Source organism: Pristis pectinata, chromosome 9, assembly GCF_009764475.1.
Source record: "Pristis pectinata isolate sPriPec2 chromosome 9, sPriPec2.1.pri, whole genome shotgun sequence".
Classification (NCBI taxonomy): domain Eukaryota; kingdom Metazoa; phylum Chordata; class Chondrichthyes; order Rhinopristiformes; family Pristidae; genus Pristis; species Pristis pectinata.
In genome coordinates, this window is record NC_067413.1 from 94,679,048 (window position 1) to 94,694,016 (window position 14,969).

Sequence of the window (14,969 nt, forward strand, 5' to 3'; positions counted from 1 at the left end):
GGTGAAGAGCTAGTGGATGCAATAACTTGCTGTTTTCAGAAGACATATGAGGCACTACACAACAGATTACAGTACTATCAGGGTTGAAATAACATGTTAGCATGGATAGAGATTAATAGACTTCAGTGATAAAGATAGAATTCAACACATCTATTTGCTAATGATATAAATTTACAGTTCCCTTGCCCATCCAAAAAAGACAGTCTGCAAAGAGGTAAAGGTGAGGCAGGTGGGTGAGAAGGTTAGAAATGGAGCAGGATGTGGGAAACTGTTCATGGTAAGAGGAACAGGAATACAGCATTTTTCAACAGTGGCAAACTAGTAAATATTGGCACACAGGGGAATCTAGGTAGGATGCTTTATGAATTGCAACGCAAATAAGGAGTTGCACCAAGCAATTAGGAAGGCAAATGTAAGTTGGCCTTCATGGCAAGGCTGTTATACTACAATAGGAAGGAAGTCTTGGGATTTTAAGGGGCTTTGGTGAGACTTCATTTGGAGCAGTGTGTGCAACAATGGTTTCTAAACCTATAGGAAGATATACTTAATTTGCAGTCAGTGAAGCACAGATTCACCAGTTTCCTGGGTGTTTCCTATGAGGAAAGATTGAGGAAAATTGTCCCGCATTCACTAAAATTAGAAGAACAAGTTATCATCTCACTGGGACACAGAAGGTTCCGGGAGGGACTGACAGAATTGATCGTGAGAGGCTGTTTTCTCAGGTTATAGAATCTAGAATTTGAGGGTGCAGTCTCAGAATACAATATTTACTATCCAGTACCACAGAAACAAATATTTACTTAAAATGTCTGAATTCTTTGGAACTCTTTACCTGTGTGCTGTGAACACTCAATTGGTGAGTGTATCCAAGATCAAAAAAAATCTTAAACATCAGTGGGATCAAAACATATGGCAAGCAGGTAGGAAAATGGTTATTGTACAAGAGTAACCATGAACTTAGTTACTTACTGGCAAATTATGCTTAAGAGACTGCTTGGCCAATTACAGATTCCATTTCTTACTTTCTTTTTGGTTTACTTATGAACAGCAATAGTAATTTTCTTGATAATTAGAATGAAGGAATATCTGATAAAATGCTGTTTAAATTAGCAAGGGCACAAATGGTAATTAACAGTGGAAAATATCATATCTAACATTGAGTTCAAAATTTGTATTTACTGCATAAAAACCCTCCACCATTGGATGCAGCATGTACAATGTAAACAGTGCACAGAAACAACTTGCTACGTCTTCTTCAGTGGCAACTCCCACACGTACAACACCACGCTGTTTACAATGCAAAATCTCTACAGAGCATGGTGATCCAGACTGCAGAACGGCAGCAAGTCTCATAGAAACATAGAAAACCTACAGCACAATACAGGCCCTTTGGCTCACAAAGTTGTGCTGAACATGTCCCTACCTTAGAAATTACTAGGCTTACCCACAGCCCTCTGTTTTACTAAGCTCCATGTACCTATCCAAAAGTCTCTTAAATGACCCTATTGTATCCGCCTCCACCACCGTTGCCGGCAGCCCATTCCACGCACTCACCACTCTCTGAGTAAAAAACTTACCCCTGACATCTCCTCTATACCTACTCCCCAGCACCTTAAAACTGTGTCCTCTTGTGGCAACCATTTCAGCCGTGGGAAAAAGCCTCTGACTAGCCACACGATCAATGCCTCTTATCATCTTATACACCTCTATCAGGTCACCTCTCATCCTCCGTCGCTCCAAGGAGAAAAGGTTGAGTTCACTCAACCTGTTTTCATAAGGCATGCTCCCCAATCCAGGCAACATCCTTATAAATGTCTTCTGCACCCTCTCTATGGCTTCCACATCCTTCCTGTAGTGAGGTGACCAGAACTGAGCACGGTACTCCAAGTGGGGTCTGACCAGGGTCCTATATAGCTGCAACAATACCTCTCGGCTCCTAAATTCAATTCCACGATTGATGAAGGACAATACACCATATGCCTTCTTAACCACTGAGTCAACCTGTGCAGCTGCTTTGAGCGTCCTATGGACTTGTACCCCAAGATCCCTCTGATCCTCCACACTGCCAAGGGTCTTACCATTAATACTATATTCGGCCGTCATATTTAACCTACCAAAATGAACCACTTCACACTTCCCTCTGCTATCAATCTGGTTCCCTGGATCCACCCAACATTCTGCTCAATTTCACAATGAGAATCAGGCTTAGTATCACTGACACATATCGTGAAATTTGTTGTTTTGTGGCAACAGTACAGTGCAAAACATAAAAATTACTATAAATTACAAAAATAAATAAATAGTGCAAACGAGGAATAAAGAGGTCATGTTCATGAGTTCATGGACCGATCAGAAATCTGATGGCGGAGTGGAAGAAGCTGTTCCTGAATCATTGAGTGTGGGTCTTCAGGCTCCTGTACCTCCTCCCTGATGGTAGTAACGTGAAGAGGGCATGTCCTGGGTGGTGAGGGTCCTTAATGATGGATGCCACCTTCTTGAGGCACCACTTCTGCGGTCCACTCAATGCTGGCCCATGGGACTCACCATTGCCAGAAATGGCCTCAGGAACCCAGAAACCAAGGGACCAGACTGGGCCCAGTACAATCTTTTGGGCCTGATTACAAATCCAGCTGCCTATTGAGTTCAAGATCCAGGGGTTCAGGAATGGTAGGCACCGACCTGTCACCATAAAACACTGGGACACGATACTGGTGGTCATGGGTCTATCACCATATAATGCTGGGTACATTACTGGTAGGCACAGATCAGGCATATACGATGGGGTACAGTACTGGTGGGCATGGGTCTACTAGCATATAATACTAATAAGGACATGTCTATCTCCATATAAAACTCGAATATGGTAATAGTTGGCACATATCTATCACTATAAAACACTGGGACACAATAATCATCAGCAAATAGGTCTCCATATAAAACTGGGGTACAGAACTGACCTCTCACTGGCACTAAATGCAACTTCAAAGAACTCTTTTAAAGAGCTGGTAGGGCAACAATGGGCTGTAACATTCTTTGAATTACCATTTCTTCTCTCTTCTTCCCAGATTTTACTCTTGGTAAAGGCTCATACACGTGAAGGAAATCCCAGATAAAGCTAATACTGTGAAGCACAGTAATTATTGAAGTTTGAAGAGGAAGACATGTATCCAGTTTCCAACATCAGGGTAGTAACAAATGTTTGCCTTGAGAGGAAAATGTGAACAATTGCTTTCTTTTTAAAAGAAAGTGTCTCCCCCTCCCCACCCCCCCCCCCTAATAGATTGGAGTGTTGCCTTTAGAGTTTGCCTCTAAATGTAACAGAACACATTTTGAGGACTGCATTCCCTTAAAATAAAATTCAGATGCCTGGAATGGGTATCTGTCAGATCTTGTGTTCTATTTTCTTATTTGTCTTTCACTCATATAATATAATTTCAGACAATGCCAATGGTTATAGGAGACAGTCTGGCCCGATAAACTTGTGCCGCTCCCGGGATCTCGTTATACAACGGGACTTGTGGCTCTGCCCATGAGCCACACCCAGAGCAAGCCTCACCAACAACCTACACCTTATTGTTAGAATTCAATAGTGGCAAACCCAACCACAGACTGCAATTACTCAAAAACGCAGCTTATTATCTCCTCCTCAATGGAAAAACAGGTTAGGAAATAAATGCTGGTCTCACCAGCAACATTTACATTCCAAGAATAAATAAAAAGAACCAACAAAACTGTGTGATGATCAAAAAGTGAAAAGGCACCTTTCCAGATGCTTCATAATGCTAAATGATACTGAATGGCATTACTTGGGATCAGTGAAGCTGAAGAGAGTACTGTACATTAACCAAAACATCAGTATATACTTGCAACAGTTTTTCCTTTTAGGTCATTATGACAAAGCAAATAGGCTAGGCAACATGAGTATATTTGAAAACATTTAGTTTCCTTCTTCAAGGTCAATAATTTTGTTCATTTTAGACCATATAATTTATAGAACACCATATTCAATGGCTGACCTCCTCGGTCACCAGGAACATGCAATTTGGCAGCTCTTCATTTTTCAAAGCCTATGTTTGTCAGTTAGATTTCATAAATCTATCATCCCCTACAAAGGCACAAAGTATTTCAAAAATAATCAGTAGCCTGAGGATTTCCAGGTGTCAACTGACAAATTCTAGGCAATTCCTAGAAATCTGCACGCCAAGCTGTGGAAACTTGGATTTGCCATCTATGCAAGTATTGATATATATACAAAACTGCTTGTGTTTCAGGGTAAACCACATAACCTCAATGGACTAAAGTGTAATAATCATTCCTATGCATGCATTTGCTGTGAAAATATAAAGTTAAACTGCAGTCCAGTAAGAGTAATAGGGTTTAATGATTTGCAAAGACCATGATGCTAATTATGTAATGGTATGATGAATAACGATTTGACAGGCAACTTAGTATAAAAGTTGAAATTGGTCAAGAAATTATAATACAATTCTTATAATACAAAATATTATGATAAAATATTGTTTCCTTTCCTTTGCAGGAAATTGCCTTTATGTCAATACCGCATAATTCTATTAATGACTCCTGGCTCTTGAGAGATTTATGATTTTAAACTTTCAGAATTAGTTTTTGTCCTTAAAAAAATAAATTAGCACACAAAACTCAGACAACTATTAAACAAACTAAATACTGCATAGAAAATTTAGTCATTACCGTGTCAATCTAACATGACTAATTTTAACTGCAAAACTAAGGAGAATTTATTAAACTGTCTGCTTGCAATACAGCATTACAAAAGGAACAAACTGGGACACTGATCCTAAAGACAGACTTAGTTCATGAAATGCAGTTAAAATCAAAAGCATAAGCAAATGCAAATAGATCCAAACTAAGTCAGTAACCTACCTTTCAGAAGCTTTCAAACTGAACTGGAGTAACTCATGTATTTCATTTAAGATGCAGACTAATTTGTTGCTGAGCAGATCTTGAACACATGGTCTCAATATTGAAAGCCACCTGCACAAGTGTGTCTATATTTTACAGTGTACCTGCCATGGCTGTTATGCAGGACTTTTTGAAAATGACAAAAGTCATTAGACTTTTGAATGTATTATCATTTCTCAAGTTAAAATTTACTTTTAACCAGCTATAGAAGATTGGAGCAAAACCACGGTTCAGCAAGTGTGCTTTATCTAGAGTTGGTTTGAGCAATAGAAAAAAAATCTGCAAGTCTCCTTCTGCTCAATGATCAAAGCAATCATTGTATATTTCACTTCCTATTAATAATTAATATTCTTCTAGAAATCAAGTGTTTCTTCATTTTATGTCTATTTACTAAATGAAAACTTTCATAAAAGCCTTGCTCAGTCATTACATCGTCAACTTTTGAGATTACAAAAACATAAAATTCATTTTCCATTAAATCTTGGATTCTAAATTTGTTTGAAACCATCAAACCAAGTAAACAAAATACTCATGTCTAAAATTGAACAGACTTCAAAGCAACTGCTTCCAACAATTTGAAAGTTGCTACATTGAAAGAAAAAACATCTGGAGCAGACTTTCATAACATAAAACACTGAAAACTAAACCTAGCCAGAACCTCTGGTGCCCCAGTGACTGACATTTTTATTGAGCATATCAGAAAACACAGTTAACAAGTAAAAAGAATAACCATTTCACTACCAGAGTATTTGAAATTATTAAATTCAGAACAACTTTGAAAAATATTTTGTTTGAAACTTGACACACAATGATAAACTGTATTGGTAAAGAGTCTTGTATGTCCTATAAAAATCTGGAGAACAGTAGAAAGACACAACTTGTCAAATTCTTGTAGGAACAATTTGAGGACCACCAGACATAGCGCGAAAACCTCCAGTAATCAAAAGGTTGCTGCTGTCATAGCAGCAGTGAGCTACACTTGACAAGAGATTGCTGCGTATAATGGTATCTTGCACACAGTGAGTGGGTATGTTACTAACAGCAATTCCAGAGATATGGATTGATGAAAAGAAGCCTCAAATTTGAATCCCACCATGGCAGCAGAGAAGCTTAAATTCAGTTAATTAAACTGACCTGGGATTAAAAGGTAACAATGGAACTACCAGGTTCTTGAAAGGAACCCCAGCTGTGGTTCAATGATGTCTTTTCAGGAAGGCAACCAGCCATCCTGACGCTGTCTAGCTTAAATGCAATTCCAAATTCTCAGCAACATTTTCCACTGATCTACCTTTTGAATTGGTCTAAGCAAGTTAGATGGTCATATTGAATGATAATAAAACCCTACAATAGGAATAAGAAAAAACGGACAGGCCATCCATTGCAAACCCACACAGTGGATTCTGATATGACAAAGGTAAATCCAGCCCAGTCAATCATGCAACATTCTCTTCAATAACATCAAGGATTTGTCAAAATTGACAGTCCCAGGATCAGAAATATACTTTTCAAAGACACAGATATCACAATCACCATTTCTGGATCTGTCGTATCCCCAGACCTACAAGGGGTAACGGCACAATCAGGAGGGAGAGGCCCCAAAAAAAGTAACAGACCACATGAAGTCACATAGCATCAGGAGAATCATGTGGTGCTGATTAACACCCATCACCTTTTTCTTAACTAACAAATCATTATCCTATGCTTAACACCACATGGAAGTCATTAAATGTAAAGGCACACCTAGATGATAACCAAAAACAAGGTGTTATTTAACAGAACCACAACTAACCAGGCTCTGAGGATACAGCTGCCAGTACAGCCTTGCAACAGGTCATGAGAGAACAAAAGCATTTTCTGCATTCTCCACCATTTCCAAAGCACAAGTTAGGAGTGTGATGAAATACAATCCATTTGCCTCGATGAATACAGCTCCAAAAGCACTGAAGAAGCTGGATTTCATCCAGGAGAAACAGTCTTGTCAATTGTTAGCCCCATCCAAAAACCTGTGAACAACTGCAGGCCAGTACAATTACTTTCCATTTTGCTTTCACATACCACCTAATTCTCTCCAGGAAACATATTGTCAGTTCCTTCATTGGCATTAAATCAAAATTCTACCCAACATTACTGAAGTACCTTTAAGATACAGTTTTAGGTGGTTCAAGGTGTCATCTCACCACCTTCTCCTTGAGGACAATTAGATGTAGGAAATAAATGCTCTTCTTGCCAGCAACCTCTACATCTCATGAATATAAAGTTTGGAATATTATGTGAATTTTAAATTTAGCAGCTGTTGACAATGTCTCTGCAATAGTTATAATTTTTTGAAACAGTAGTTTGCACTCTTAAACCATTTTCTTTAAATACATTGTGGCCCTAAAGGGGAAAGATGAACAAAAAGGATGGCAGTTCAACAATCAATATTATTTTTAATGTTTGATTTGTCACATATGCACGATAAACATCTCATCCACCTGGCAATGCAATCCAAGAGTTTGATGCTAACATATTACTTAGCAGGAAGTGTTCGCTTTGATTGTTAATGTAGTCCATACAAAAGTGGGATGCACTACATTTCAATCAAGGTAAGTATAACTGCTGAAATGGTATGGCAAAATATTTCAAAATGTACTTGAAATTAAAGAGAATACTTCTAGAAACTAATTGTTTGTTGATTAAAGCTATTACTCTCAACTCTTAAAGTAAATATGCCAAGAAATTCAATTGCACGAGGGTATCTTTTCACCACTTCGAAACAGAAAGTCCATTTTTTTTTTGTGAAACGTGATAACAACAAATTTCTGCGTCACTCCAGAAATTTGGCGGGTCACTTCTGGGTTAAGTTACTCTTGTACTCCTAATGCATGGTATTCATTATGCAATGCTCTCGTTGGTCTTGAACTTGCCCTTGGGGCACTTGCCATTAAGCACCATGACAACATGACTTTGCATACATAGCTACTGGCTGGGCTTTCTCTGCACTCGCCTGTTCTCCTGGATGTGCTACTGGTTCCTTATCCCTGTAACAAGTGTTGGTCTCCTGCTTCTGATTTCTACTAAATGCCAATTTACCAATCTCCACCCCTGAAAACCCAATCTAATATGAAGTGCTGGTCTCCAGTCCCCAGTTCACCTCTAAGACTGTACCATTCTCCTGATTGACCTCTTAACCCCTAACCCACACTTTCATATGCTATGCTCTAACAGACCCCTTACCCACACCCTGGCCACTGGACAGGGCAAGTCAGGCCTATGGTCAGCAACTGCCCAAGCCTGGCCTCTGAATGGAGCTACTGTGCCTAAGGGCTTGGCATCCTGCTGAAGTTTACTTTAAGGTGCATTAGAGGTTTTAAATAATAATCCTTCATTGAACAGACCACAAAGAAGAAAATGACCAAATAACATGTCGTAAATAACTGTCTCATCTGTAGGGATTGCATACCTGAGTTCATTAGTTTCCAGAGCTGATCCACCAATGCCTCAGTGCACAAGGAAGAGTCTGCATTCTTGGTGAAAGGGGGATTTTTGTTGAGCATGCTCAAAACTTTATGCCTGTAAGATGTGAAACAGAAAGATTGGTTTTCAGTTACAAACATTCACGATAGTTTGATGACAGTACTTTGGAGAAATACGCCAAAAGGTTTGTGCAACCCGCTGGCTGGTACTCATTTAACTGTTTTCACAATATGGCAGCTCTGGCAGGTAAGATAAAGGGGAATCCTAAGAGACTTTTCAAGTTTATTAAGACCAAAAGAGTAACTAGGGCAAGAATAGGTTCCTTTAAGGATCAATTTCATCATCTATGTGTGGAGCCACGGGAGATGCACAAGCTGTTAAATGAATATTTCTCATCTGTATATACTGTGGAGAATGTCATGGAAGCTAAGGAATTGAAGGAAATGAATAGTGATATATTGGAACATATCCACATTACAACAGAGGAGGTGCCAGTGGTCTTAAGGTAATATTACGTGGGATAAATCCCTCAGGCTTGATCAAGTGCATCTTCGAACCTTGTGGGAACCTAGGGAAGAAATTGCAGGGGCTTTGGCAGAGATATTTGCATCATCTTTAACCACAGGTGAGGTACCAGAAGACTGGAGGATGGCTAATGTTGTGCCTTTATTTAAGAAGGGTTGCAAGGACAAGCCGGGGAACTACAGGCTGGTGAGTGTAATATCAGTGGTGGGAAAGTTACTGGAGGGGGTTCTGAGAGACAGATCTACAAGCATTTGGAAAGGCAAGGACTGATGAGGATAGTCATGGAATCATACAGCAGAGAAACAGGCCCTTTGGCCCAACTGGTCCATGCCGACCAAGATTCTCATCCAAGCTAGTCCCATTTGCCCGCATTAAACCAGAACAGGGCTTGCACAATAAATGGTAAGGCCCTGGACTCTGTTGTAGAACAGAGACACCAAGGAATAAAGGTACATAGTTCCCTGAAAGTGGCAACACAGGTAGACAGGGTGGTAAAGAATGTGGTTAGCATGTTTGCTTTCATTGGTCAGGACACTGAATACAGGAGTTGGATCGTCATGTTGCAACTGTATAAGTCGTTGGTAAGACCACATGTGGAGTATTGTGTGCAGTTCTGGTCGCCCAGCTTTAGGACGAATGTCATTAAGCTGGAAAGGGTGCAGAAAAGATTCACAAGGATGTTACTGGGACTGAAGGACTTGAGTTACAAGGGAAGGCTGGGACTTTTTTCCCTGGAGCATAGGAGGCTGATGGGTGACCTGAAAGAAGGATATAAGTGGTAGAGGCGGGTACAATTAGAATGTTTAAGAGACATTTGGACAGGTACGTGGATAGAAAAGGTTTAGAGGGAAGTAGCCTAAATGCAGGCAAATGGGACTAGCTCAGATAGACATCCTGGTTGGCTTGGAGAAATTGGGCCGGGGGTGGGGGTGGGGGGGGGGGGGGCTGTTTCAATGCTGTACAACTCTGACTCTGAAGCATAAAAACAATATTATCTGGTCATTATCACATTGTTCTTTGTACGACCCTGCTGTGTGCAAATTGACTGTAAAGGTTCCATCATCACTACAGTTACCATACTTCAAAAGTACTTCATTGGCTGTAAAATGTTTTGGCATGACAAGTCAATACAAAAAAGGGTCAGTCTAAATGCAAGTTGTCCTTTTTTCTCTCCTGCCTGCTGAATGTTAAACTTTTCGTTCTTACTCAATGTCTGGTCACTACGTTTCCATCTATTCTTACACTTCCCATAAAGGTTCAATGCTCCTCTCCCCCCCACCCCTGTCCCCCTCATTTTGCTCCAGTTTGTTATTTTCCCATCTTCTCAATGACTTTCGTTTTTCTTTTAAAAGTCACTCCTTTCTCAAACTGTCAATTTTATTTTCTCAAATCATTCCCTAGATGCAAACTTTCAATCACTCTGGGCTGAAGGACTTTCGGAGTTTCAAACATCTACCAATCCGAGGGATGAGACAGAGAATCCTTTTCACTTTACTTTGGCTTATTTTCTTTTACAAAAAATCTTGGGTCAGAAGTGTTGTCCCTCAATTTTGGAATCGATAGAACATCACAGTAGATCATTTGTTGTACAGTAGTAAAATACATGAAACAGAGCAATGACACAACACAGATCTTATTAGTTAATAACCATTCCCTTCCCTGTTTACAAAAGTTACCTGGCCTGACTACCACACCGAGTTAAAGACCAATTCTGCAAATTTAATCAGTTGTACAAAAGAAACAGGACCAATCCAAATTAAACAAGGGACTTTTCAGTTTTGACACATCGGTCATAATTTCCCCGGATATCAAAGATTCTTTAATCACAAAGTGAAGAGTGCCACATGATGTTTTAAAAGTAGAATGTCCGCCTGGCAGTTGTGTGTGCCCTAAATGATTTTCTCCTCCTTCTCTTTTGCTCCTTTCCTTTTCACTTTCATTTTCAATCTATTCATTTCCAGTTCATTCTTCCTATTATCTTTTGCTATTCTTGCCCAATCTCTCTTGCCCTTTAAAGTAAAATTTCCCTGGCCTCTTCAGTGCTGCAGGGTGCAAGTGGAGGCTGGGGAAAGAGTTAGTGATCACACCAAAAGTCAGCATTTCAGTCAGTGGAGTGGATCAGGCAATGAAATCATCAGGATCAGAAAGGGCCACAGGCTGGTGTTGGAGCAAAAATAAAATTACAGAAGCCTGGAGGAGACAATAGGTTTCAAAAACGTAAGAATTAAAGAATACCCCAAAAAAGAAATGCTTTTAAAATGAAAAACCACAAAAAAGCTCAAAAACACGAGATGTAGAAGTAATAACTTGGGATTTTAAAAAAAACTCAAAAATTGAAGAATAAACAAAAAAGAAAAGAGAACTGATCAAATATCTGTGCTTCCTCCTCCCCTATTATGAGATCTGCTTAAGTACAAAATTGAAACCTGACTATGGATATCCAACATAAACACTAGAAATTTTTTTCGTAGAAAACCATCACTGCAAATGTAAGATTCTCAAAGATGCTGATGATCTGAATGAGGATGGAACACTAAAAACTGATCAACAACATAAGACACAAGCAATAATACAAAACAAATCAGGATGAAGTATTATATTGTACATAGCTCTAAATATTTTAATCGGAACATGCACCAGGCCTGACCCAAACCCACAACATATGGTCAGTTGTCTTGGGCTTGGGTTGGCTGGCCATTGCCTAAAATCCTTGGGATTAAAGGAGCAACATTTGTGAGGTTGTGAAATTTACTAAGGGACTTAAGAAAAAGCTAAGAGGTACTCAGTAGTCTACAGACTGAAGTAACCCCATAAATTGAGGGGGGATTGCTGCTCTGTACAAAGCATAAATTTCACAGCTTGCAATTGTCATGAACCTTGAAATTGTGGTAAATAGGATGGATGACTGTAGCTACCAGAGGACATAAGTTGATGACATGGCCAGACACACGACAGATGAAATTTAACACAGGGAAGTATGAAATGATTCAGATTGTTGAGAAGAATTATAAGAAGCAATACAAACCAAAGAGTATAACTGAATGACTGCAGAAAAACAAAAGCAATGCACACAAATTTTTGCAAGTGACTGGAAAAGTTGAGAAGGTTGTTTAAAACAAAAATCAAATGGGACCTTTAGCTTTATAAACAGCAGAGTGAACAAAACCAAAGTTACACCAAACACTGACTAGGTCCAAAGGAGCATGGGGTGAATTCTGTAAATCACAATTTAGGAAGGATTTCAATAATTTATTTGGACTACAGAGTTTTAGTAAAATTGTACAAGGAATAATAATAAAAACTTCAGTTCCACAGAAAGATCAGAGAAACTGGGCATGTTCTCCTAGCAGCAGAGAAGGCTAGTTGAGGATTTGATGGAGGAATTCAAAATCAGAAATGTTTTGATCAGTAAAAATGGAAAAATAATATTTCCAGGAATGAAAGTGTCGGTAACTGGAGGATATGGAATTCAGGTAATTATTAAAAGGACCAGAGGTAACACGAGGAACTGTAGCAAATTAAGGCAACCATGAACGCAATGGCTGGAAGGGTGCTGTAAACAGATTCAAGAGAATTTTTCAAAAGGAAAATGGATAAATATTTGAAAAATATTTCATGGCTCTGAAGAAAAATGAAGGGAGTGAAAGGAATTGGGATGCCTTATTCAAGAAACCATGATCAAACGGTCAAGGAAAAATTTTGAAACCACGATCAAGTATTTATACTTGGCCTGGAGGCAATATAGTACAGAATACAATACTGAGATTTATCCCTGGCATAAGGTGTCGCCTTGTTAAAAAAAAGAGATCATTTTATGCTCACTGAAATTTAAAAGAACGAGAAGTGATTTCATTCAGAAGATAGGGGATAGAGGATCCATTTAGAAACGAGGAGGGAAAGTGTCTTTGACAGGAATTGATAGAATAGATTCAGAAAGACAACTGTAAAGTGTAGTACTGCTGGTATGGAGAATAAGGGAGTCACCCATTTGGAAATGAGTAAAAAAATATATCTTTGCTAAGAAAACTGTGAATTTTTGAAATGTTATATCCAGTGACATTATTTTATGCTCAGTTATTGAGTTTACTAAAGGCAGAAATTGAACACTGAAGAAATCATAGAATATGGGGATAGGGAAGAAAGTGGACTTTAGGTAAGGAATAGCCACAATCTGATAATGAGGGAGTTATTGTGCCGTTTTCTCATTTTCATTTTTATTTTATTTTATTATTTACTGTATTTTTATTGCTGGTCCTATTGTGCTCCAAACAGACCAGGATATCCCGTTATTTCTGCATATCCTTGGCACCAAGTCTACCCTCTTCCCTGGTTTATTCTTGACCTATTTAGTGTCAGCTCTGAAGATAATTCCATTTGCTTTGTCTCCTGATGTGATCCCTTCACAAGATAAATGTAGTTTTGCACAAATAAATGTATTTTAAATAAACAAGAAAATAACTGTGTTTAACACTAAAAGACTTAAGATAGCAGAAGTAAACTATGAATTAGAAATTTAAAAATATATCTTGCCATATAAAAGAAGCACAATCAAGGGATACTGTGGTACTAAACAATTTCCAAATACTATTTTAAAATCAAACATCCACAAATAACATCATCGACATATTGATTGGTCATATCTGATTAGCTCAACTCTTAAAAGTTCATAAGGATTCTGCCGTAGCTACGATTGCTTTAAAAACACTAACCTTATGTAGGGCACAGCATCGTTCTGGACCAGATCTAACAGCCACTGTAATTCATCAGTGCTCCTGTCCACTGGAGAAGAAAAAAGATTGAAAATTTAAAAAGGGACAAAACAAACATGAGTATTCAAAATGAAACTATCACACCGGATTAAATATGTAACAGTTCTACTCTTTTAAATCTAAATTCTATGTCTCTAAGAATTGCTCACCTGCTCTATAGCTGTTACACTCTATTCTACATTCTGCTATTGCTTTACCTCAATGCACTGTGTAATTAATTGATCTGTATGAATATTATGCAACACAAGTTTTTCACTGCACTTCAGTACGTGATGATAATAAACCAATTCAAATTTTTATTTAAGAGTTAAAGATTCATTGATTATAAAGTATTTTACAATATTTTTTAGATATCATACACTGGATAAAGGCAAGCTAACTTGGTTTGATAATCATTAGTCAATTCTGCATTTTTGTGGTATTTGCTAATTACAATCTGACAATTTGCACTGCTTTTAAATACCACAGTAGTTACACACATTTTTTTTATATAGGAATTTAGTTCTTGACTAAAGAACAATCAACATAGATGCAAGGCTTTCAAACATAACTCCTACTAAACTTCAGTTTTCAAACTTGCCACAAGTCACAAGAAAAAAGGAACATTGGACCACCTGGTCCTCAAGCCTGCCCCACCGTTCAATATGATCATGGCTGACCTGCCCCAGGCCTTAACTCTTCCTCTGTACCTGATCCCCATCGCCCTTCATTCCCTGATCTTTCAAAAATCTATCCATCTTCACTTTAAATTCTTCTAATGAGCTAACTTCAACAACTGACCAGAGTCAAAAATTCCAAGGATTCACTACCCTCTGTGAGAAGAATTGTATGCCCAAAGCAGGCAGAAGGCTCCATATCATAATTGAACTCTGCATATCAAAGCTTTTCCTCACGTGCCTCCTATACCTTTTGCCCTCAACTTCTAACCCATGTCCTGTGGTCTTTGAACCACCTGCTAATGGGACCAGCTCCACACATTTGCCAAATCTAAACACATCATCATGTCTCATTCTTTATTTCAGGGGAAGATCCCCAGCTCTTCACTCTAAATGAATAAAATCTGTCTTTCTTGGATTTCCTCAAGTAAATACTTTTTATACTCTCTTTAGGATCTTCATATCCCATAGACTTTACTAACTGCTCCCTGAACTTGTCCCATTGCCTTCAAAGATCTCTGCAAATGTTTAACCCAGGTCTCTCTCCTCCTCTGCATTGTTCACAACTTTGCCATTTCTTTCTACATCATTTCTCCTCATTCTTTCTACCAAAATACATCAT

At 38.6% G+C, this 14,969-nt stretch overlaps 1 protein-coding gene across 1 annotated transcript in view; it reads right to left on the reverse strand.

Moving 5' to 3' along the window:
* taf2 (TAF2 RNA polymerase II, TATA box binding protein (TBP)-associated factor) overlaps positions 1 to 14,969 on the reverse strand; it is an 84,846-nt gene that overhangs the window by 25,256 nt on the left and 44,621 nt on the right. Inside the window, exons 22-23 of the mRNA XM_052022623.1 lie at positions 13,632 to 13,701; positions 8,384 to 8,493 (exon numbers count right to left, since the gene is read on the reverse strand). Of these exons, the coding sequence (XP_051878583.1) occupies positions 8,384 to 8,493; positions 13,632 to 13,701 (180 nt within the window). The remainder of the gene's footprint in view (positions 1 to 8,383; positions 8,494 to 13,631; positions 13,702 to 14,969) is intronic.